The following is a 23355-nucleotide window of genomic DNA, read 5'->3' on the forward strand; positions in this document are numbered from 1 at the left end:
GGGGGGCGGAGAGAGAGAGAGAGAGAGAGGTGGGGGGGGTGGTGTGGTTGTAGGGACAAACAAGCAGTGATAGAAGCAGATCATCAAAAGATGTCAGCAACAATGGTACAAAAGAACACATAGGTGTTAAAGTTAAAGTTGGTGATATTATCTAAACGAATGTGCTAATTAAGAATGGATGGTAGGGCACTCAAGGTATAGCTCTAGTGGGGGTGTTTTTTTTAAAAAAAATAATGGAAATAGGTGGGAAAAGGAAAATCTTTATAATTTATTGGAAAAAAAAGGAAGGGGGAAACAGAAAGGGGGCGGGGATGGGGGAGGGAGCTCACGACCTAAAGTTGTTGAATTCACTATTCAGTCCGGAAGGCTGTAAAGTGCCTAGTCGGAAGATGAGGTGTTGTTCCTCCAGTTTGCGTTGGGCTTCACTGGAACAATGCAGCAAGCCAAGGACAGACATGTGGGCAAGAGAGCAGGGTGGAGTGTTAAAATGGCAAGCGACAGGGAGGTTTGGGTCATTCTTGCGGACAGACTGCAGGTGTTCTGCAAAGCGGCCGCCCAGTTTACGTTTGGTCTCTCCAATGTAGAGGAGACCACATTGGGAGCAACGAATGCAGTAGACTAAGTTGGGGGAAATGCAAGCGAAATGCTGCTTCACTTGAAAGGAGTGTTTGGGTCCTTGGACGGTGAGGAGAGAGGAAGTGAAGGGGCAGGTGTTGCATCTTTTGCGTGGGCATGGGGTGGTGCCATAGGAGGGGGTTGAGGAGTAGGGGGTGATGGAGGAATGGACCAGGGTGTCCCGGAGGGAGCGATCCCTACGGAATGCCGATAGGGGGGGTGAAGGGAAGATGTGTTTGGTGGTGGCATCATGCTGGAGTTGGTGGAAATGGCGGAGAATGATCCTTTGAATGCGGAGGCTGGTGGGGTGATAAGTGAGGACAAGGGGGACCCTATCATGTTTCTGGGAGGGAGGAGAAGGCGTGAGGGCGGACGTCCGCCCTCCAGCATGATGCCACCACCAAACACATCTTCCCTTCACCCCCCCTATCGGCATTCCGTAGGGATCGCTCCCTCCGGGCATCCTGGTCCACTCCTCCATCACCCCCTACTCCTCAACCCCCTCCTATGGCACCACCCCATGCCCATGCAAAAGATGCAACACCTGCCCCTTCACTTCCTCTCTCCTCACCGTCCAAGGACCCAAACACTCCTTTCAAGTGAAGCAGCATTTCACTTGCATTTCCCCCAACTTAGTCTACTGCATTCGTTGCTCCCAATGTGGTCTCCTCTACATTGGAGAGACCAAACGTAAACTGGGCGGCCGCTTTGCAGAACACCTGCGGTCTGTCCGCAAGAATGACCCAAACCTCCCTGTCGCTTGCCATTTTAATACTCCACCCTGCTCTCTTGCCCACATTTCTGTCCTTGGCTTGCTGCATTGTTCCAGTGAAGCCCAACGCAAACTGGAGGAACAACACCTCATCTTCCGACTAGGCACTTTACAGCCTTCCGGACTGAATATTGAATTCAACAACTTTAGGTCGTGAGCTCCCTCCCCCATCCCCACCCCCTTTCTGTTTCCCCCTTCCTTTTTTTTCCAATAAATTATAAAGATTTTCCTTTTCCCACCTATTTCCATTATTTTTAAAAAAAAAACACCCCCACTAGAGCTATACCTTGAGTGCCCTACCATCCATTCTTAATTAGCACATTCGTTTAGATAATATCACCAACTTTAACACCTATGTGTTCTTTTGTACCATTGTTGCTGACATCTTTTGATGATCTGCTTCTATCACTGCTTGTTTGTCCCTACAACCACACCACCCCCCCTCCACCTCTCTCTCTCTCTCTCTCCGTCCCCCACACACACACCTTAAACCAGCTTATATTTCAACTCTTTCTTGGACTCGAACTCAAGTTCTGTCGAAGGGTCATGAGGACTCTTTTCTTCTCCGCCGATGCTGCCAGACCTGCTGAGTTTTTCCAGGTAATTCTGTTTTTGTTTTTGTGTTCCACCATATGATTGGATAGTGACTGAGGCATATAGCACCATATGATTGGATAGTGAACCAGGGCATATTGCAGTGAGAGGTTGTGATTGGGGGATGAGTGATTGGCTGCTGTGGCAGGGTTATGGGGGTTGGGTGAATTGCGTGAAGCTGGGGTCCCTTGTTCTCGGGACACAGGGCCAGCCTCTGATTCTCCCATCTCTGGTTCTAGGGGAGTTACAGTCAAGCACAATCCTTAACCGGGGATTTTGCAAACACTCTAACCCTGGATGGCACGGTGAGTGAGCTGCAGGTGGAGATCTCGGACACAGCGGTGGAGTGTTTGTCCAAAGTGTTGTCACTAATCCATGGATACCGGGAACAACATCTGGGAGAGAAGTTGGAGATTGAACCCATGTCTGTAAATCTGGATTTGGATTCTCAAGGTGGATCAGAGGTCCATCTGAATAAGATAAAGATTAAGCTGGAAGATATCACTCTGTGTTTTCTCTCCAGCATAACAGGTGGGTTGGAGTTGATCTCTCTTCCTTTATCGTCCTTGGTTTGTTTCCTGATTTTTAGGAAAGGAGTTGGCCATTTCACCCCTTGAACTTGCTCCTTCTTTCAATCAGACCATATTTGATTATAAAACACTGGCTTGGTTGCAACTGGATTATTGAGTCCAATTCTAGGCACCACACTTTACAAAGGACGTGAAGACATGAATGAGGCTGCAGAAAAGATTCAAAAGAATGGTTCCAGGGATGAGAGACTTCAGTTACATAAGTAGATTGAAGAAATTGAGTCTGTTTTCCTTGGAGTGGAAAAGGTTGAGTGGAGTTTTGATAGAGGTATTCAAAATCGTGAGGGGTCTGGACTAGGTAGGGAGAAACTATTCCCATTGGCAGATAGATTGAGAACAAGAGGCCATAGATTTAAGGTAATTGGAAAAAGAAGCAATGACGACATGAGAAAAAACCTTGTTCACACAGTGAATGGTTGGGATTTGGAATGCACTGCCTGAGATTGTGGCGGAGGCAGATTTAACCATGGTTTTCAAAAGAGAATTAGAATTGGAAGAGGAAAAAGATTAGGGCTACGGGGGAAGGGCAGCAGAATGGGACTAAGTACATTGCTCTTGCAGAGAGCTGATGGACTGAATGGCCTCCTCCTGCGCTGTAACCATTCTATGATTCAATAGGAGCACTATCCAATTAGATTCTGGTTGGTCTTTAGAGGGAGAGAGTGTGGTTCTTATTGAATGACGAAGCCGGCTTGAGGGGCCAAATGGTCTTCTCCTGCTCCTATACCTTATGTCCTTGTGACTTTATTGTGCTTCCTCGTTTCACCACTGAACAGCCAGCTCGAATTCCTTCTTCTGGATTTACTCACCAGAGAGAGCAGTTTTGCTGTTGAGTCCCTTTAAACACCCCAATCAGATCACCCCTCAACTATCTAAAAGCAGATGAATACAAGCCTAGTTTACACAACATACCTGTATAATATAACTCTCTATGCCCTGATTCTTGCATAGATTTCCATTCAATCCTTCCACTGGTTTCAGGTTAGCCCAGGCTAACGCCATACATGCTGTCTAGCAGGGAATCACTGGATAGTGAGCAACAGGAAGAACCCTGGCTGATTTTCCCCATTTCTCAGCTTAGTGTGCTGATGCCAGTTTTTTTCAGATTAATTTTTGGGTTGTTGTTGTCGCTGGCATAGCCAGCATTTATTGCCCATCCCTAGTTGCCCTTGAAAAGGTGGTGGTGAGCTGTCTTCTTGAACCGTTGCAGTTGATGTGGTGTAGGTACACCCACAGTGCTGTTAGGGATCGAGTTCCAGGATATTGACCCAGCAACAATGAAGAAATGGTGATATATTTCCAAGTCAGGATGGTGAGTGGCTTGGAGGGGAACTTCCAGGTGGTGGTGTTCCCATTGTCTTTCTAGGTGGTGGAGGCCGCGGGTTTGGGAGGTATTTCAATGCCCCTTGGCTAAACATTGAGAAGATTAGACTAAGTTCCTGCCCCTGATCACAATCCATTGACCCCACCAGAGTGTGTGGATATTCAGTCAGGATAGGTTTGGGCTAAGTTCCAATGCTCTGTCCTCTTCTCCACTGGATGGAAACCTCACTAACAATCACTGTCTATTCACATCTGAAGTATGGATGCCTGGGTGAGGCTGTCTGACATGCATAGAAACCGAATCCCACCAAGAGGAGGGTATGAAATTAACCCGAGGGTCAGGAGGTTGGATTGGGATGGGTGTTGAAATCCAATGTTCAGTAGCTGAGCTGTACACTCTGCTCTCTCTTCTGTCATGCAGGTGCCAGTGTTTTTCAGGTCAAAGCCTTTTCCATTGATAAAGGCACAGAGAGCTTAATCTGTGAGATGGAGAGTCTGTCTCTCATAGTGGTCAAGATATTAGAGGACAGCATGGATCTCCGGCCCAGCACCTCAAACAGTCCTGATCCTGTCCTTGCCATGTCCCACTTCTCCACAGCTTTCTTTCCACATGGCTGGTCGTTCGAGGTAAGAAATCCAAGATTGTGGGCGTGAGGCTATTTAACAGCTGACAAGCTGTAAAAGTCAGGTTATACGGAAAATGTGTGAACTAAATTTGAACACTGTTGATAAAATCGAGGTGGAACTTGTCTTATCAGTTTATCCTCTATTTTTCTTTTTCCCTTTCTTTCATCTATTATCTGCCTGTAAATTTGTATAAAGAGGGATTGTAATTTCAAATCCCCCCCATAGCCTCACCCTTCCCTATCTCTGTAATCTTCTGCAATCCTCTGCGATATCTGTGCTCCTCTAATTCTAACCTCTTGCACATCCCCAATTTTAATCACTTTACCAAGCCTTCAGTGCCCTGGGCCCTAAACTCTGCAATTCACTGTCTAAATCTCTCTGCCTCTCTCTCCTCCTTTAAGACGCTCCTTAAAGCCTACCTCTATGACCAAGCTTTTTGTCATCGGCCTTAATATCTACTCATATGACTCAATGTCAAACTTTGTTTGATAAGGCTCCTGTGAAACATCCTGGAGCATTTTACAATGTTCAAGGCACTATATAAATGCAAGTTGCTGTTGAATGTTTCTAGCATTTACACTTGTTGCAATGCAGGGAGGAGAGCAGCTCAATTGGCCTCCATTCCCCGGGTTAAAAAACAAACTTGCATTTGTACAATACCTTTCATGGCCGTTGTAATTGAGAAATGCAGCAGCCAATCTCTGCACAAACAGCAATGCAATAATGACATGATTGTGACAAAGGTAAAGTTTCCCTCCTCGCCCTTCTCAAGCTGTCTGCAGCCTTTGACACGTTGAACCACACCATTCTCCTCCAACATCACTCAACTGCCGCCCTGCTGGGTGGGACTGCTCTCACCTGGTTCCATCCTTATCTATCTAATCATAGCAGAGCATCACTTGCAATGGTTCCCTTCCTGCTCCTGCACCGTTACCTCTGGTGTCCCTGAGGATCTATCCTTGGCCTCCCTCCTATTTCTTATCTACATGCTGTTCCTCATTGACATCATCCAAAAGGGAGGAGTACAGCATTGAGATAGAGGATCAGCCATATTGAATGGCAGAGCAGGCTTGAAGGTCCGAATGACCTACTCCTCCTATTTTCTATGTTTCTGTGTTAGTTCTCACATGTAAGCTGATGACACCCAGCTCTACCTCACACCACCTAACAGCACTGTGGTTGTACCTACACCACAGGGACTGCAGCGGTTCAAGAAGGCAGCTCACCCTGACCTTCTCAAGGGCAACTAGAGATGGCCCAGCCGGTGAACCCCACATCCTGAAAATTAATAAATAAAAACCTCTCTCACTTCTTCCACTGTTGCTGAATTATCAGATTACTTATCTGACAGCCAGCAGAAATTTTCTCCAGTTAACGATTGAGAAGACTGAAGTTTCTTCAGTTCTCACCACAAACTCCATTCCCTAGCTACCAGTTCCATCCTTCACCCTGTCTTGAGACTAAACCAGTCTGTCCACAACCTTGGTGACCCCGAGATGATTTTCTGATCATATATTTGTGCCTTCACTAAGACTGCCTATTTCTGCCACTGTAACATCACTGACTTCACTCCTGTCTCAGCTCACCTACTGCCAGAACCCCATCCATGCCTTCGCTACCTCTAGGCTGGACTATTCCAGGCTGGTCTCCCACATTCTACCCTTTGTAAACTTGAGGTCATCCAAAACTCTGCTGCCTGTGTCTTAAGTCTCACCAAGTCCAGATCATCTATTAACTGTTCAGTTCTCTGACTCACCTTAGCTCCAGGTCAACCAAGATCTTGATTTTTAAATTCTGATCCTTATTTTCAAATCTCTCCATGGCCTCCCACCTCGCTATCTCCAGCCTGTCAATCCTCCGAGATATCTGCATGCCTCTAATTCTGACCAGTGGTGTTGGTGCCTGCAGGGGCCAAGGCCCGAAACTCTTGAATTCTGTCCCTGAAGCTCTGTATCTCACTTGCCTCTTTTAAGATGCTCCATAAAGCAGACTTCTTTGATAAAGCTTTTGCTCACCTGCCCTAATATCTCCTTATGTGGCTGCCTCAGTACTGACCTTCCAACAGTGCAGCGCTCCCTCAGTACTGCCCCTCAGAAATTGCAGCACTCCCTCAGTACTGCCCCTCCCTCAGTGCGGTGCTCCCTCAGTACTGCCCCTCAGACATTGCAGCACTCCGTCAGTAGTGACCCTCGACAGTTCAACACTCCCTCGGTACTGACCCTCTGACAGTGCATGCTCCCTCAGCACTGACCCTCTGACAGTGCAGCGCTCCCTCAGCACTGACCCTCTGACAGTTCAACACTGCCTCAGCACTGACCCTCCGACAGTTCAACACTCCCTCAGCACTGATCCTCCGATGGTGCAGCGCTCCCTCAGCACTGACCCTGCGACAGTGCAACGCTCCCTCAGCACTGACCCTGCGACAGTGCAGCGCTCCCTCAGCACTGACCCTGCGACAGTGCAGCGCTCCCTCAGCACTGACCCTCCGACAGTGCAGCGCTCCCTCAGCACTGACCCTCCGACAGTGCAGCACTCCCTCAGCACTGACCCTCCGACAGTGCAGCGCTCCCTCAGCACTGACCCTCCGACAGTGCAGCGCTCCCTCAGCACTGACCCTCCGACAGTGTCAGCCTAGAATATGCCCTCATCTTCAGAATGAGGCTTAAACTGCGATGCACCAGCTCAGCAGCACGAGAGAGCGAGAATGCTACCTATTGAGGCATGAGTGACAATGGGGGTTTGGGAGGGGTGGTCAGGGAATACGTGAAAAATAGTAACATTTGTGTCTAATAGCTCGGTTTTGTTTCAGCTAAGTTCCTTCGATGACATCAGCGTGCACTGGGACCCTGTCAGCCACATGCATCTGTACCAGCACACCCAGGAGGCCTTGTGTCTGTTCGAGACTCTTCTGAAGGCCACGTTGTTGTCATCGAACATGAATGAGCAGACACTGGGAGGGGAGGGGAGAAGGTCCCTGGTTCTCGATATTGAGCTGAAGAGCGTGATGGTCACAGCGCATGTGACAGCGAAGAATTTTGTGCAGCTGCAGGTCGAGAACCTTGTTGCCTCGGCCAGTGCTGTTCAGAGACTGGTCCAGTCATCACAGCTGGTGCTCAGCTTCGATGGACATGACATCTTTTTGTTGAAGGGGATGTCTGGGCGGGTGGAGAGAGAATGGACTGAGCTCCCGTCCCAGCGCGGCCGGCGGGATTCTTTGTGCTCGGCCAGGAATGAGCTGTGGACCATCAAGTTCTCCAGCATCACCATGGAGTTCCCCTTCCGCTACGAATTCTCCCAAACTTTCGACAGGTGTGTGACCGTGCAGAAATGGCTGAAGGCCCTCCACAGGCGGGCAGGGCTGGAGGGGTGTCAAATGACAGTGGGGTCACTGCCCCCTGACCTGGAACTTTATGTCAGCCACTTCTCTTTTGTCTTCCTGGACAATGTCTTTGAGGTCAAACTGCGCGACGACTATGAGCTGATGAAGGATGAGAGCAAGGAGAGTGCAAAACGTCTGCAGCTGCTGGACGCCCGGGTGACAGCTCTCAGGAAGCAACATGGGGAACTACTGCCTGCCCGCAAGATCGAGGAGCTGTATGCAGCCCTGGAGCAGACCAACATTAACATGTACGTGCAGCGTTCTCAACGACTCTATGCTAACACACCCATGCGTAAGGCCCTGCTGACCTGGGTGGTGTCAGACCTGGAGGTCATGGCCTCAGTTGACCCCTCAGTGCACGGAGTTGACAAGGTGATGAACCAGATGGAGATGATCGACTCCTCCAGCCATTTTCCTGAGGATGGCCTCCAGCTGACCATTCAGTGGTTCCGGAATGTGAAGTTTGCAACCAAAGCGTTTCTTGGTGAGTCCAGGTGGAGGATTGAGACTGTAACAATAAATCAAGGACGCATTCCTCATACCTCTCAACTGAAATGTTGTGGGGGGCATGCTTCTTCTTGCCTCCGAATCAAAAAGTCAGTGGGTTCAGACCCCAATCCAGACATGACTACATAATCCAGAATGGTACTTTAGAATAGTATGCGCGGTTGGTAGGTGGGCAGGAGGAGGAGTGCAGTATTGAGGGAGTGCTGACTGTCAAAGGATAGCACTAAGGGAGTGCCGCATTGTAGGAGGGTCAGTATTGAGGGATTGCTGCACTGTAGGATGGTCAGTACTGAGGGAATGCCGCACTGTTAGAGGGTAGCTAATGTCAACCCACTGTTTAAAAAGGGAGGCAGAGAGAAAACAGGGAACTATAGACCAGTCAGCCTGACGTCGGTAGTGGGGAAAATTCTAGGGTCCATTATAAAAGATTTAATAGCTGAGCACTTGGAAAACAGTGGCAGAATCGGACAGAGTCAGCATGGATTTACGAAAGGGAAATCCTGCTTGACAAATCTACTGGAATTTTTTGAGGATGTAACTCGTAGAGTTGATGAGGGGGAGCCAGTGGATGTGGTTTATTTGGACTTTCAGAAAGATTTCGACAAAGTCCCACATAAAAGATTCGCGTGTAAAATTAAAGCGCATGGGATTGGGGGTAGTGTATGAGATGGATAGAAAACAGGTTGGCAGACAGGAAACAAAGAGTAAGAAGAAATGGGTCTTTTTCCGAATGGCAGGCAGCGACTAGTGGGTACCGCAGGGATCGGTGCTGGGACCCCAGCTATTCACAATATATATGAATGATTTAGATGAGGGAACTAAATGTAATACCTTCAAATTTGCAGAAGATACAAAGCTGGGTGGGAGGATGTGCTGTGAGGAGGATGCGGAGATGCTTGAGTGTGATTTGGACAAGCTGAGTTGTGGACAAATGCTTTGCAGATGCAGTATCATGTGGATAAATGTGAGGTTATCCACTTGGTAGCAAAAACAGGAAGGCAGATTATTATCTAAACAGCTCTAAATTGAGAGAGAGGAATGTGTAACGAGACCTGGGTGTCCTCATATACCAGTCGCTGAAGGTAAGCATGCAGGTGCAGCAGGTGGTAAAGAAGGCAAATGGTATGTTGGCCTTCATAGCCAGAGGATTTGAGGACAGGAGCAGGGATGTCTTGCTGCAATTATATAGGGTCTTGGTGAGACCACATCTAGAATATTGTGTGCAGTTTTGGTCTCCTTATCTGAGAAAGGATGTTCTTGCTATAGAGGGAGTGCAGCGAAGGTTTACCAGACTGATTCCTGGGATGGCGGGACAGACATATGAGGAGAGATTGAGTCGGTTAGGATTATATTCACTGGAGTTTAGAAGAATGAGGGGGGATCTCATAGAAACCTGTAAAATTCTAACAGGACTAGACAGGGTAGATGCAGGAAGGATGTTCCCGTTGGAGGGGGAGTCCTGAACCAGGGGTCACAGTCTGAGGTTATGGGGTGGACCATTTAGGACTGAGATGAGAAATTTTTTCATCCAGAGAGTAGTGAGCCTGTGGAATTCATTACACAGAAAGTAGTTAAGACCAAAACATTGTATGTTTTCAACAAGGAGTTAGATATAGCTCTTGGGGCGAAAGGGATCAAAGGATCTGGGGAGAAAGCGGGAGCAGGCTATTGAGTTGGATGATCAGCCTTGATCAAAATGAATGGTGGAGCAGGCTCGAAGGGCCGAATGGCCTACTCTTGCTCCTATTTTCTAAGTTTCTATGTCAGTTCTGAGGGTGTGCTGCACTGTCAGAGGGTCGGTACTGAGGGAGTGCTGCACTGTCGGATGGTCACTACCGAGGGAGCGCTGCACAGCTGGATGGTCAGTACCAAGGGAGTGCTGCATTGTCGGAGGGTCAGTACTGAGGGAGTGCTGCACTGCTGGATGGTCAGTAGTGAGGGAGTGCTGCATTGTCGGAGGGTCAGTACTGAGGGAGTGCTGCACTGTCGGAGGGTCAGTACTGAGGGAGTGCTGCACTGTCGGAGGGTCAGTACCGATGGAGTGCTGCACTGTCGGAGGGTCAGTACTGAGGGAGTGCTGCACTGTCAGAGGGTCAGTACTGAGGGAGTGCTGCACTGTCAGAGGGTCAGTACTGAGGGAGTGCTGCACTGTCGGAGGGTCAGTACTGAGGGAGTGCTGCACTGTCGGAGGGTCAGTACTGAGGGATTGCTGCACGGTCGGAGGGTCAGTACTGAGGGAGTGCTGCACTGTCGGAGGGTCAATACTGAGGGAGTGCTGCACTGTCGGAGGGTCAGTCCTGAGGGAGTGCTGCACTGTCGGAGGGTCAGTCCTGAGGGAGTGCTGCACTGTCGGAGGGTCAGTCCTGAGGGAGTGCTGCACTGTCGGAGGGTCAGTCCTGAGGGAGTGCTGCACTGTCGGAGGGTCAGTCCTGAGGGAGTGCTGCACTGTCGGAGGGTCAGTACTGAGGGAGTGCTGCGCTGTCAGAGGGTCAGTACTGAGGGAGTGCTGCACTGTCGGAGGGTCAGTCCTGAGGGAGTGCTGCACTGTCGGAGGGTCAGTCCTGAGGGAGTGCTGCACTGTCGGAGGGTCAGTCCTGAGGGAGTGCTGCACTGTCGGAGGGTCAGTCCTGAGGGAGTGCTGCACTGTCGGAGGGTCAGTCCTGAGGGAGTGCTGCACTGTCGGAGGGTCAGTCCTGAGGGAGTGCTGCACTGTCGGAGGGTCAGTCCTGAGGGAGTGCTGCACTGTCGGAGGGTCAGTCCTGAGGGAGTGCTGCACTGTCGGAGGGTCAGTACTGAGGGAGTGCTGCACTGTCGGACGGTCAGTACTGAGGGAGTGCTGCGCTGTCAGAGGGTCAGTACTGAGGGAGTGCTGCACTGTCGGAGGGTCAGTCCTGAGGGAGTGCTGCACTGTCGGAGGGTCAGTCCTGAGGGAGTGCTGCACTGTCGGAGGGTCAGTACTGAGGGAGTGCTGCACTGTCAGAGGGTCAGTACTGAGGGAGTGCTGCACTGTCAGAGGGTCAGTACTGAGGGAGTGCTGCACTGTCAGAGGGTCAGTCCTGAGGGAGTGCTGCACTGTCGGAGGGTCAGTCCTGAGGGAGTGCTGCACTGTCGGAGGGTCAGTCCTGAGGGAGTGCTGCACTGTCGGAGGGTCAGTCCTGAGGGAGTGCTGCACTGTCGGAGGGTCAGTACTGAGGGAGTGCTGCACTGTCGGAGGGTCAGTACTGAGGGAGTGCTGCACTGTCGGACGGTCAGTACTGAGGGAGTGCTGCGCTGTCGGAGGGTCAATACCGAGGGAGTGCTGCACTGCTGGATGGTCCGTACCAAAGGAGTGCTGCATTGTCGGAAGGTCAGTAGTGAGGGAGTGCTGCACTGCTGGATGGTCAGTAGTGAGGGAGTGCTGCATTGTCAGAGGGTCAGTACTGAGGGAGTGCTGCACTGTCGGATGGTCACTACCGAGGGAGCGCTGCACAGCTGGATGGTCAGTACCAAGGGAGTGCTGCATTGTCGGAGGGTCAGTACTGAGGGAGTGCTGCACTGCTGGATGGTCAGTACTGAGGGAGTGCTGCACTGTCGGAGGGTCAGTACCGATGGAGTGCTGCACTGTCGGAGGGTCAGTCCTGAGGGAGTGCTGCACTGTCGGAGGGTCAGTCCTGAGGGAGTGCTGCACTGTCGGAGGGTCAGTCCTGAGGGAATGCTGCACTGTCGGAGGGTCAGTCCTGAGGGAGTGCTGCACTGTCGGAGGGTCAGTCCTGAGGGAGTGCTGCACTGTCGGAGGGTCAGTACTGAGGGAGTGCTGCACTGTCGGAGGGTCAGTACTGAGGGAGTGCTGCACTGTCAGAGGGTCAGTACTGAGGGAGTGCTGCACTGTCGGAGGGTCAGTCCTGAGGGAGTGCTGCACTGTCGGAGGGTCAGTCCTGAGGGAGTGCTGCACTGTCGGAGGGTCAGTCCTGAGGGAGTGCTGCACTGTCGGAGGGTCAGTCCTGAGGGAGTGCTGCACTGTCGGAGGGTCAGTACTGAGGGAGTGCTGCACTGTCAGAGGGTCAGTACTGAGGGAGTGCTGCACTGTCAGAGGGTCAGTACTGAGGGAGTGCTGCACTGTCGGAGGGTCAGTCCTGAGGGAGTGCTGCACTGTCGGAGGGTCAGTCCTGAGGGAGTGCTGCACTGTCGGAGGGTCAGTCCTGAGGGAGTGCTGCACTGTCGGAGGGTCAGTCCTGAGGGAGTGCTGCACTGTCGGAGGGTCAGTCCTGAGGGAGTGCTGCACTGTCGGAGGGTCAGTCCTGAGGGAGTGCTGCACTGTCGGAGGGTCAGTCCTGAGGGAGTGCTGCACTGTCGGAGGGTCAGTCCTGAGGGAGTGCTGCACTGTCGGAGGGTCAGTACTGAGGGAGTGCTGCACTGTCGGACGGTCAGTACTGAGGGAGTGCTGCGCTGTCGGAGGGTCAATACCGAGGGAGTGCTGCACTGCTGGATGGTCCGTACCAAAGGAGTGCTGCATTGTCGGAAGGTCAGTAGTGAGGGAGTGCTGCACTGCTGGATGGTCAGTAGTGAGGGAGTGCTGCATTGTCAGAGGGTCAGTACTGAGGGAGTGCTGCACTGTCGGATGGTCACTACCGAGGGAGCGCTGCACAGCTGGATGGTCAGTACCAAGGGAGTGCTGCATTGTCGGAGGGTCAGTACTGAGGGAGTGCTGCACTGCTGGATGGTCAGTAGTGAGGGAGTGCTGCATTGTCGGAGGGTCAGTACTGAGGGAGTGCTGCACTGTCGGAGGGTCAGTACTGAGGGAGTGCTGCACTGTCGGAGGGTCAGTACCGATGGAGTGCTGCACTGTCGGAGGGTCAGTCCTGAGGGAGTGCTGCACTGTCGGAGGGTCAGTCCTGAGGGAGTGCTGCACTGTCGGAGGGTCAGTCCTGAGGGAATGCTGCACTGTCGGTGGGTCAGTACTGAGGGAGTGCTGCACTGTCGGAGGGTCAGTACTGAGGGAGTGCTGCACTGTCGGAGGGTCAGTACTGAGGGAGTGCTGCACTGTCGGAGGGTCAGTACTGAGGGAGTGCTGCACTGTCAGAGGGTCAGTACTGAGGGAGTGCTGCACTGTCAGAGGGTCAGTACTGAGGGAGTGCTGCACTGTCGGAGGGTCAGTCCTGAGGGAGTGCTGCACTGTCGGAGGGTCAGTCCTGAGGGAGTGCTGCACTGTCGGAGGGTCAGTCCTGAGGGAGTGCTGCACTGTCGGAGGGTCAGTACTGAGGGAGTGCTGCACTGTCGGACGGTCAGTACTGAGGGAGTGCTGCGCTGTCGGAGGGTCAATACCGAGGGAGTGCTGCACTGCTGGATGGTCAGTACCAAAGGAGTGCTGCATTGTCGGAAGGTCAGTAGTGAGGGAGTGCTGCACTGCTGGATGGTCAGTAGTGAGGGAGTGCTGCATTGTCAGAGGGTCAGTACTGAGGGAGTGCTGCACTGTCGGAGGGTCAGTACTGAGGGATTGCTGCATGGCTAGACGGTCTGTACTGAGGGAGTGCCACATTATGGGAGGGTCAGTGCTGAAAGAGCCTTACATTGTCGGAGGGTCAGTGCTGAAAGAGCCTTACATTGTCGGAGGGTCAGTGCTGAAAGAGCCTTACATTGTCGGAGGGTCAGAACTGAGGGAGCGCTGCACTGTCGAAGGGTCGGTACTGAGGGAGTGCTGCACTGTTAGAGGTGCTGTCTTTCAGATGAACCTTTATCCTGAGGCCCTGTCAGCCTCCAGAATTGGATGTAAAAGATCTCACAGCGTAATTCGATGAGAGCAGGGGAGTTTTCCCCAGGGTCTTGACCATGTAGTATTCCTGAACCAATATTACTAAAGCAGATTTCTTCAGTACTGACCCTCTGACATTGCAGCGCCCCCTCACTGCTGAACCACCGACAGGTCATCACTCCCTCAGTACTGGCCCTCTGACAGTGCGGCACTCCCTCAGTACTGGCCCTCTGACAGTGCAGTACTCCCTCAGTAATGGCCCTCTGACAATGCAGCACTCCCTCAGTACTAACCTTCTGACCGTGTGACACTCCCTCAGTAGTGACCCTCCGACAATGTGGCACTCCCTCAGTACTGACCCTCCAACCATGCAGCACTCCGTCAGTACTGCACATGCAGTACTATCAGCCTGTATTTTGTTCTGAATTCTCTTTAATGATACTTGAACCACGACCTTCTGACTCAGGCAAGAGAGATACCAGCCGAGCAATGGCTGATATCCGTTGTGTCCACATATATTCTTATTGTCCCTATTTTAAATTGCTCTTTTTATCCTGGGCATTTGTGCCAAAAATCCCAATATATGTCTAACCACAGAGACTGGGAAGAGCTTAGGTTCGATCCTTGGATTTTGGTGAAATCCGCAGGAGCAGTAAGACAGGTTAGATAGGGGGATAAATCAGACAGAGTTTCACTGCACTTGATCACTCCCCAGTGAGAATAACAACTTGTACTTATGGAGCACCATGGTGAAATGTCCCAAGGCCCTTCACAGAAGTGAATTTCAAAAGAAAATTTGACTTTGAGGCACATAAGGAGACATTAGGATAGTTGGCCAAAAGCCTGCTCAAAGAGGTAGGTTTTGAGGAGCTTCTTAAATGAAGAGAGAGAGATGGAGAGGTTTAAGGAAGGAATTCCACAGTTTAAGGTCCACGGTCACCAATGGTGAAGAAATTAAAATTGGGGATAGTCACGAGGCCAGAATTAGAGGATTGCTGATATTGTGGATAGTTGTAATGACTTTGGGAAATGCCTTCTGTGGGATTTGCCAGATTAGGATCGGGATTGGATCTTGTGATGCCCTCACAGCTGAAAAGCAGCCCAGGGGAATGGCCTCTTGGCTGAGACACCAGAAGGCATCTGTGGCTCTTGCAAGTGGGGAGGAGGACATGGCTGAAAGAGTGAGAGAGACCCCCACCCCCACCCCCCAGATCGCTAATACCAGTGTTGCTTGTGCCCTCAGTTCGAATCCGGGATTACCCTCGCTACCTGTTTGAGATTCGGGACTGGAAACTGTCCGGGAAACTGATCGGAGCTGAGGAGGATGGGCGCCCACATGCACGGCGGAAGATGAAAATTTCACTAGGGAAGCCCTGGGGGGACGCCATCATTGAAAGGAATATGCCCCCTTTGAAATGGTACCACCAGTTTGAATGTAAGTGTCAGAGTGTTTTGGGTCATGAGAACTCTGGTCCAGTTGGCTCACACTCCTCACACTGTGTCTCTTTCCCTCTCAGCCCAAATCTCTCTCTTCACCATTGTTTGGGGCCCTTGCTGGGATCCAGCCTGGACTCTGATTGGACAGGCTGTTGACCTCCTCACCAAACCCTCGACTGACCCGAGCCCACCGCTCAACTGGTGGGACAAAAGCCGCTTCCTGTGTCATGGGTCCTGGAGCATGGACATTGAACAGGCCAATTTACATCAGCTGGCCACTGAGGTACTAACTGGAGAGAGGAGGGAGCGGGGGCAAGAGAGGACGGAGCTGGGGGTGAAGAGGGGAGGGAGCTGGGGGATGAGGGGAGGGAGCTGGGGGGAAGAGGGGAGGGAGCTGGGGGGAAGAGGGGAGGGAGCTGGGGGTGAAGAGGGGAGGGAGCTGGGGGTGAAGAGGGGAGGGAGCTGGGGGTGAAGAGGGGAGGGAGCTGGGGGGGAAGAGGGGAGGGAGCTGGGGGGGAAGAGGGGAGGGAGCTGGGGGTGAAGAGGGGAGGGAGCTGGGGGGGAAGAGGGGAGGGAGCTGGGGGGGAAGAGGGGAGGGAGCTGGGGGTGAAGAGGGGAGGGAGCTGGGGGTGAAGAGGGGAGGGAGCTGGGGGTGAAGAGGGGAGGGAGCTGGGGGTGAAGAGGGGAGGGAGCTGGGGGTGAAGAGGGGAGGGAGCTGGGGGTGAAGAGGGGAGGGAGCTGGGGGTGAAGAGGGGAGGGAGCTGGGGGTGAAGAGGGGAGGGAGCTGGGGGGAAGAGAGGAGGGAGTGGAAGAGAAATGAGGTGGAGGGGTGGGACTTGGAGGGAGGGAGGAGGGAACCAGGGGAGAGAGGAGGGACAGGAGGAGGGAGTAGGGGGGAGTGGGGAGAGAGGGGTTGGAGCTGGGGGAGAGGGGGGGAGAAAGGAGGGAGCGAGGGGGTAGAGAGCTGGGACTGGAGGAGGGAGCTGGGGGAAAAAGGAGAGTGGCAGGGCAGAGGTGAGGAAGTGGGGGGGGAGAGAGGTGGGACAGTAGGAGGGAGTGGTGGGAGGGAGGAGGAGGGGGGGGAGGGAGGAGGGAGCAGGGGCAGAGAGAAGAGGGAGTGGTGGAGAGAGGGGAGGGAGCAAGGATGGAGTGGGGTGGGAAAGGAGGGAGTTAGGGGAGAGAGGAGGGAGGGGGGTGAGAGAGGTGGGACCGGAGGAGGGAGTTGTGGGAGGGAGGTAGCGGAGGGAGCAGGGGTGGAGAGAGAAGGGAGCGGGGGCAGAGAGGAAGGAATGGGGGGGGGGGGGGAAAGAGGGATAGGAGCGATGGGGAGAGAGATGGGTGCAGGGGGAGAGCAGAGGGAGCCGGGGAGAGAGGGAGTAGGGAGCAAGGAGAGAGGGGAGGCAGCGGGGGGAGAGGGGAGTGAGTGGGGAGAGAGGGGTTGGAGTGGGGGCAGGGGTGGGAGAGGAGCGAGCTGGGGAGAGAGGTGGGATCGGAGGAGGGAGTGGGGGAAGAGGGGTGGGAGAGGAGGGAGCCAGGGGAAAGGGGAGAGAGGAAGGAATGGGGGAGAGGGGTGGGAGCAGGAGGACAGGGGAGGAAGCGGGGGAGAGGGGTGCGAATGGGGAGAGAAGGGTGGGAACGAGGGAGCAAGGAGTGAGAGCGAGTGGGGGAGGGAGTGTGTGGAGAGGGGAGGGAGTGGCGGGAGAGGGGTGGGAGCAGGGTGGCAGGGTGGGTCCGGGGGGGAGAGGAAAACAGGTGCAGGGTGCACACGAGGCTGTGGTGAAGAGAGGAGGAAGGATGAATGCACGAGGGCCTGTTTTTAACAGAAAGAGAGAGGTCCCTTCTGTGGTCACATTTAATGTTTCCTCTTGTATGTTATCAAACAGGATCCATACAACACAACAGAGAACATGCACTGGGAATGGAGCAAGTTACAATTCAATTGGACCAACTGCCAGTTTGTTTTTAAAGGTGACCTTGATGTCAATGTCCGAACAGCATCCAAGTGAGTGACTGCGCAATGTCTTTTAATGTCCTGCGATGTGCTTCCCTGGAACACATGAAAGAGGTTGTCAGCCATGGCTCATTGGGTAGCACTCACCTCGGAGACAGAACGTTGTGGATTCAAACCCCACTGCAGAGTCACTTCCCATAATCCATACTGACTCTTCCGGTGCAGTACAGAAGTAGTGCTGCACTGTCAGAGTGTCAGTAGTGAGGGAGCGGTGAACTGTCCAAGTGTCAGCATTGAGGGAGTGCTACACTGTCAGAGGATCAGTACTGAGAGAGTGCTGCACTGCCTGAGAGACAGTACTGAGGGAGCACTGCACTTTTGGAGGGTCCATACTGAGGGAGCGCCGCACTGTTGAACGATCATGACTGAGGGCATGCTGCACTGTTGCAGGGGCAGGACTGCAGTGTTGGAGGTGCCATTTTTCAGATGAGACATCAAGCTGAGGTCCTGTGTGCTTTCCCAAGAGGATGTAATGATGGGTATTTAGCAGAAGGGATGAGTGGGGTTGAACATCTTTCAAAGAGAAAGCTCTTTAATGTCCAGGTTGTGAGTGTGTGCAGAGGGAGGGGGAGATGCAACTGTTCAGGAGGAACAGGTTAAGTTGGAGGTTTCTGTCACTAGTAGGAGGATGCATTAGCAAGATCCAGATCAAACAGAGGCTGGGAGGGGTTGAGAATGAAAGTGCCAGCTGTTAGTGACTCTGCTTACCTCCTGTTCCCTACCCAGATATGATGATTGCTGCTTTCTTCACCTGCCTGACCTGTGCATCGTCATTGGCCTCCAGTGGATCTGCCGTGGTAACCCAAATGACCACCACCTTGTCACCCTGTGTTCCCCAGACAACCTGGAAACCTTGCCAGACACAGAGAAACACGATTCCTACAAACTCTTTCGATCCCAGAATCTCAACTTGTCAATAACCATGGACCTGAATCGGTCGGGCAGAGGTGAGTGACTGCGCTTACTCTGTGCTGTATGATTACGCAAGTTGAGACTCTGTGCATTTACACTTTGCTGCGAGTTTACGCAGGCTGGGGCTGCGTGCATTTACATTGTGCTGCCTGGTTGCACAGGCTGGGACTGCATTATGTGTATTTTCATTGTGCGGTATGTGTGAATCTCCCTGCTCTGCCATTGATTTGAGGTTGGCTACTGTCTTGTGCGAAACACTCACATACATTCACACTCGCACCTACACACACCCACTCACAGTTGCTTTCACACTCACTCACCCTTAATCACTCACTCACGTACTCTCATACACTCACCCACATAGAGACACTCTCACACCCACTCTCGCAGTCACATGCACCCCTCAAATCTATTATCCCTTCGATTTTGACTCATTTTTAAAGGACGTGCAATGTTCTTGAGGAATTTTTTTCCCCATGATGGGAGAACAGATCTGTAGCCCGTCGCTGCTGCTGTTAGATTGAAGTTTTGGACAATGTGCTGTACCTGCTCAATAATCTGGCCTGTTTCTGTCTCAGAGACCACAGAACCTCGGATCCTGCTGTATAGCAGCACTCTGCGCTGGATGCAGAACTTTTGGGCCACCTGGACAACCGTCTCCAGACCCATCTGTCGTGGGAAACTCTTTCAAAACCTGAAACCTAGTAAGAAAAAGCTGAGCCAACATTATAAGCAGGTGTCCTTCAATCCGTCTTTCCTTCAAATACAGGTAATCAACCTTCCCCTTGCTCCACTACAGAGCGCTCACTGACACACTCTTCTGTTTCCTCTTCAGTTGTAGACGTAAACCAAGTGTCTCTGGTTCTTTCCAGATGTTCTCTGATCCATTTATTTCCTCTCATCAGGTACATTACTGGGCATCATTTGCACAGCAGCGTGGGATTGAGGTGCAGTGCACCCAAGGGCATGTGTTCACCCGAGGAACCCAGAGATACATTCCGCAGGGTAAGAAAGATTTGCACTTCTGAAGCAACTTTCACAACGCAGACACCATCTGAAGTGTAGTCACTGTTATAATGCAGCAGCAAATATACACATAGCAAGCTCCTACAAACATTATCAAATAATCTTTTTTTAAATGATGTAGGTTGGGGCATAAAGACTGGCCAGGACAACAGGTATACGCTCTATTCTTTGAATAGTGCTGTGATCTTTAACAGCCACCTCAATTGTTTAATATCCTTCAAACCCTCCAGCAATGAAGCACTCCCTCTGTAGCTGCACAGCAGCATTAACCCAGGGTAGGTGCTCAAGACTGTCGTGAAGCTGGACTCTACTGCTTTCTCATGGTGAACTAAGCTGACAGAATCCTTCAATTCCATTTCTGGTCTTTGTCGAGTTAGATGCATCAAGTAACTCACTTCCTGACTCCCCAAAGCCTGCCCACCATCTACAAGGCACAGGTCAGGAGTGTGATGGAATACTCCTCACTTGCCTGGATGAATGCAGCTCCCACAATACTCAAGAAGCTTGACACCATCAAGGACAAATCAGATTGGCACCCCACTCACCACCTTCAACATTCACTCCCTCCACCACTGACGCACAGTAGCAGCTGTGTGTCCCATCTACAAGATGCACGGCAGCAACTCACCAAGGATGTGTACCTACACCACATGGACTGCAGCGGTCACCTTCTCAAGGGCAACTAGGGATGGATGACAAATGCTGGTTTTGCCAGTGATGCTCACATCCCATGAATGAATCAAAAAAAAGCTAGTCCCATGGAAGCTACAACTGATGCTGTCTCCCTAAGTCCATGTTTCCAGTCAAACTGCATTCCCATTTCCGATCCCTACGCAGTTGAAAGTTAGGTGAGTTCAGGCCTGGGCTCAGCTCTGATGCCCTCCTGACAAATATCCCTCCAGTACCTGATGTTTGGGCTCATATATTCTGCCTGATCATTGAACACAAGCACTATCTATGGAACCTGACGCCCAGCAAATGTCTACATATGTTACATATTTTCAAATTCCTTAAATATTTAGAAAAATCTAACTGGAGAGATTGATCTGAAATGCTCTCCATTTTCTTTTCTTGAGTTTATTGGTGAAGCTGAGAATCCCACAATTATTTCTCATCCCCCAGTTCCCTTTTTAGTCAATATGTTGTTTGCTCACATCAAGTTGAGCCTACAACACAGAATCAGATCATTCGCCTAAACATGTTCATGTTGGTGTTTATGCCCCACATGAGCCTCATCCCACTCCACTTCATCTCACTCTTATCAGCTTATCATACGAATATATGAAATACAAGCAGAAGTAGGCCATTCTGCCCCTTCCTCATCTCTGTCCTGTAAGGGCAACATTTAATTTTAAAACAGTGTCCCCTAGTTCTGGACTCACCCACAAGAGGAAACATCCTTTCCACGTCCACCTTGTCAATACCATTCAAGATCTTATACACCTCAATCAAATCACCCCTCGCTCTTCTAAACTCCAGTGGAAACAAGCCCAGTCTGTCCAACCTTATCTCATAAGACAACCTGTTCATTCCAGGTATCAGTCTGGTGAACTTCCTCTGTACTGCCTCCAACACATTTACATCCTTAAATAAGGAGACCAAAACTGCACACAGTACCCTTCTATTTCTCTCTCCCTCATGTGTTTATCCAGCTTCCCCTATAATGTATCTATACTATTCATCTCAACCACTCCCTGTGGTAGTGAATTTCATATTCTCACCACTCTCTGGGTAAAAACGTTTCTCCTGAATTCCCAATTGGATTTATTCGTGACTATCTGATATTAATAGCCCTTAGTTTTGGTTTCTCCCACAAGTGGAAACATTTTCTCTACATCCACTGTGTCAAACCACATCATAATTTTAAAGATCTCTATCTGGTCACCCTTCAGCCTTCTCTTTTCTAGAGAATAGTGCTCTGGTCTGTTCAATCTTTCCTGATGGTTATTAGCTCTCATTTCTGGGATCATCCTGGGGAATCTGTTTTACAGTTTCTCAAGAGCTGCTTTATCTTGCAGTTTTACTGAGAGTGTGGCTTGTTTTGTTAGGAGACAAGGTGCTGCGACGTCCAATCTCTGAGTGGAATGTTACTGAGATGCGCAGTGATCTGAATTTGGTGACTGTCTATCTGATGACATCAGCTTTGGAGGAGAGTGCGGAGCAGAGGCTGAACTCTCAGGTGACCAAGACCCATCTCCTCAGCCTACAGTCACTCAGCTACCAGCGGCAGAGCAACAGAGTGGAGGAGGTAACCCTAAGATTGAGGGCGGGGACTCCTTGCAGGGGTGTGGCGGGGGGGTTGGATGCGGGTAGCAGGTGGGAAGGGGTAACCATGTTAGGGGGCAGGGAGAGGAGTAAACTTGTCTGGGGGTTGGGGGGGGTGGGGGGCGAGGGTGGGAGGAGTAGCCCGCTGGGCTGGGGTTGGGGGAAGGTAGGGATAATCCTGCGGGTGAGGGGTGGGTGGAACCCTGTTGGTGGGGGGAACCCTGTGGGGGAGGAAAGGTAATCCTTCAGGGTGGGTGGCTGGTAGGAGGTGATCCTGTTCATGGAGGGATAAATCTTCTTATCTCAGGCCTGTTTTAAACACCGTGGAATCTACGCATTGGGGGGAATTGATACCCTTTATTCCCTGATTTTTGTATTGTGGGTGACTGCTCTCAAAGTGATTGTTTCAGGTTGACTCTGGGCTCTGGGCAATTGTGTCAGAGTTGATGCTTTGCACTCTTCTTACTTGGACAGGAAATATCAGTGAAGGAGGAGAGAAGTTATACCCACAAGTTGTGTCTCGTCGACCTAAGAGCATCATGGACACCAACCAACCGGAATGTAGCTTTCGGCCTCTATGATGGGTATAAGAAAGCGGCTGTACTGAAGCGCAACCTGTCGACCGAGGCACTGAAAGGATTAAAGGTCGACACCGACCTGCAGACCAAGAAACCGAAGCGATCGTCGCTGGTGACCCCGATTCCCAAACCAGAGGACGAGAAGCCAGAGAGGAAATCGCTGGAAGGTAAGAGAAACAAACCTGAGCAGCAGAACTCGGAGAAACAGGGAGGAGTTTAATTGTAGGGGCAGCAGGTCTTAAACTGCTTTTAGCGCTGTCTAATCTGAAAGCATGGCGGGTAAATCACCAAGGTGAGTGGGACCCATCGACTGGTTGGAATTGGTGTAAAGAAATTGTTAGGTTTTCAACAAGATGCAGAGAGTTCTGGCTCATCTGGGGGTGAGGAGTAAAGGTTTGTTGACTGGGTATGGCGCTTTTTGATATAGTCTGCATGATACCTGAGAGCGCGTTGAGGTGGGAGACAGCAGGACAGGTCGAGCGAGCTGATTCTGTCTCTCCTGGGCTCCCAGAACATAATGGTGTCACCTATGGCTCAGAGGGTAATGCTCTCACCTCGGAGTCAGAAGGCCATGGCTTCCAGTCCCTCCAGAAACAGGATCTCAAACTCCAGGTCTGACACTCCAAGAGCAGTACAGAGGGGCTGCTGTACTGTCAGAGGTGCTGTCTGTCACATGAGACATTAAACCAAGGATCTGTTTGCCCCCTCAGGGGAATGTAAAAGATCCCATGACCACTAGTCCAGTGTCCTGGCCAATATTTATCCTCAACCAGCATCATGAAAGAACACACATTATCTGGTCATTTTCTCATTGCTGCTTGTGGGATCTTACTGTGCACAAATCGGCTTCTGTGTTTGCTACATTATAACAGTGACCACACTTCAGAGGTATTTCATTGGCTATAAAGTGCTTTGGGACATTGTGAGGTAGTGATAGGTGCTGTATAAATGTGAGTCTTCCTTTCGTTCTCCGAAAGGTTCCTCATGTGAT

The 23355-nt window shown here is 51.4% G+C and overlaps 1 protein-coding gene across 2 annotated transcripts in view; it reads left to right on the top strand.

The window, feature by feature from the left end:
* Positions 1 to 23355, top strand: part of LOC121283233 (protein KIAA0100-like) — an 82360-nt gene that overhangs the window by 28874 nt on the left and 30131 nt on the right. For both annotated transcript variants that reach the window (XM_041197562.1, XM_041197563.1), the window contains 11 exons: positions 2221 to 2512; positions 4316 to 4521; positions 7331 to 8384; positions 15379 to 15570; positions 15653 to 15855; positions 17456 to 17574; positions 18310 to 18530; positions 19074 to 19264; positions 19401 to 19500; positions 21570 to 21769; positions 22261 to 22531. In XM_041197562.1, coding sequence (XP_041053496.1) covers positions 2221 to 2512; positions 4316 to 4521; positions 7331 to 8384; positions 15379 to 15570; positions 15653 to 15855; positions 17456 to 17574; positions 18310 to 18530; positions 19074 to 19264; positions 19401 to 19500; positions 21570 to 21769; positions 22261 to 22531 — 3049 coding nt within the window. The remainder of the gene's footprint in view (positions 1 to 2220; positions 2513 to 4315; positions 4522 to 7330; positions 8385 to 15378; positions 15571 to 15652; positions 15856 to 17455; positions 17575 to 18309; positions 18531 to 19073; positions 19265 to 19400; positions 19501 to 21569; positions 21770 to 22260; positions 22532 to 23355) is intronic.

Source organism: Carcharodon carcharias, chromosome 10, assembly GCF_017639515.1.
Source record: "Carcharodon carcharias isolate sCarCar2 chromosome 10, sCarCar2.pri, whole genome shotgun sequence".
In the NCBI taxonomy this organism is placed as follows: Eukaryota; Metazoa; Chordata; class Chondrichthyes; order Lamniformes; family Lamnidae; genus Carcharodon; species Carcharodon carcharias.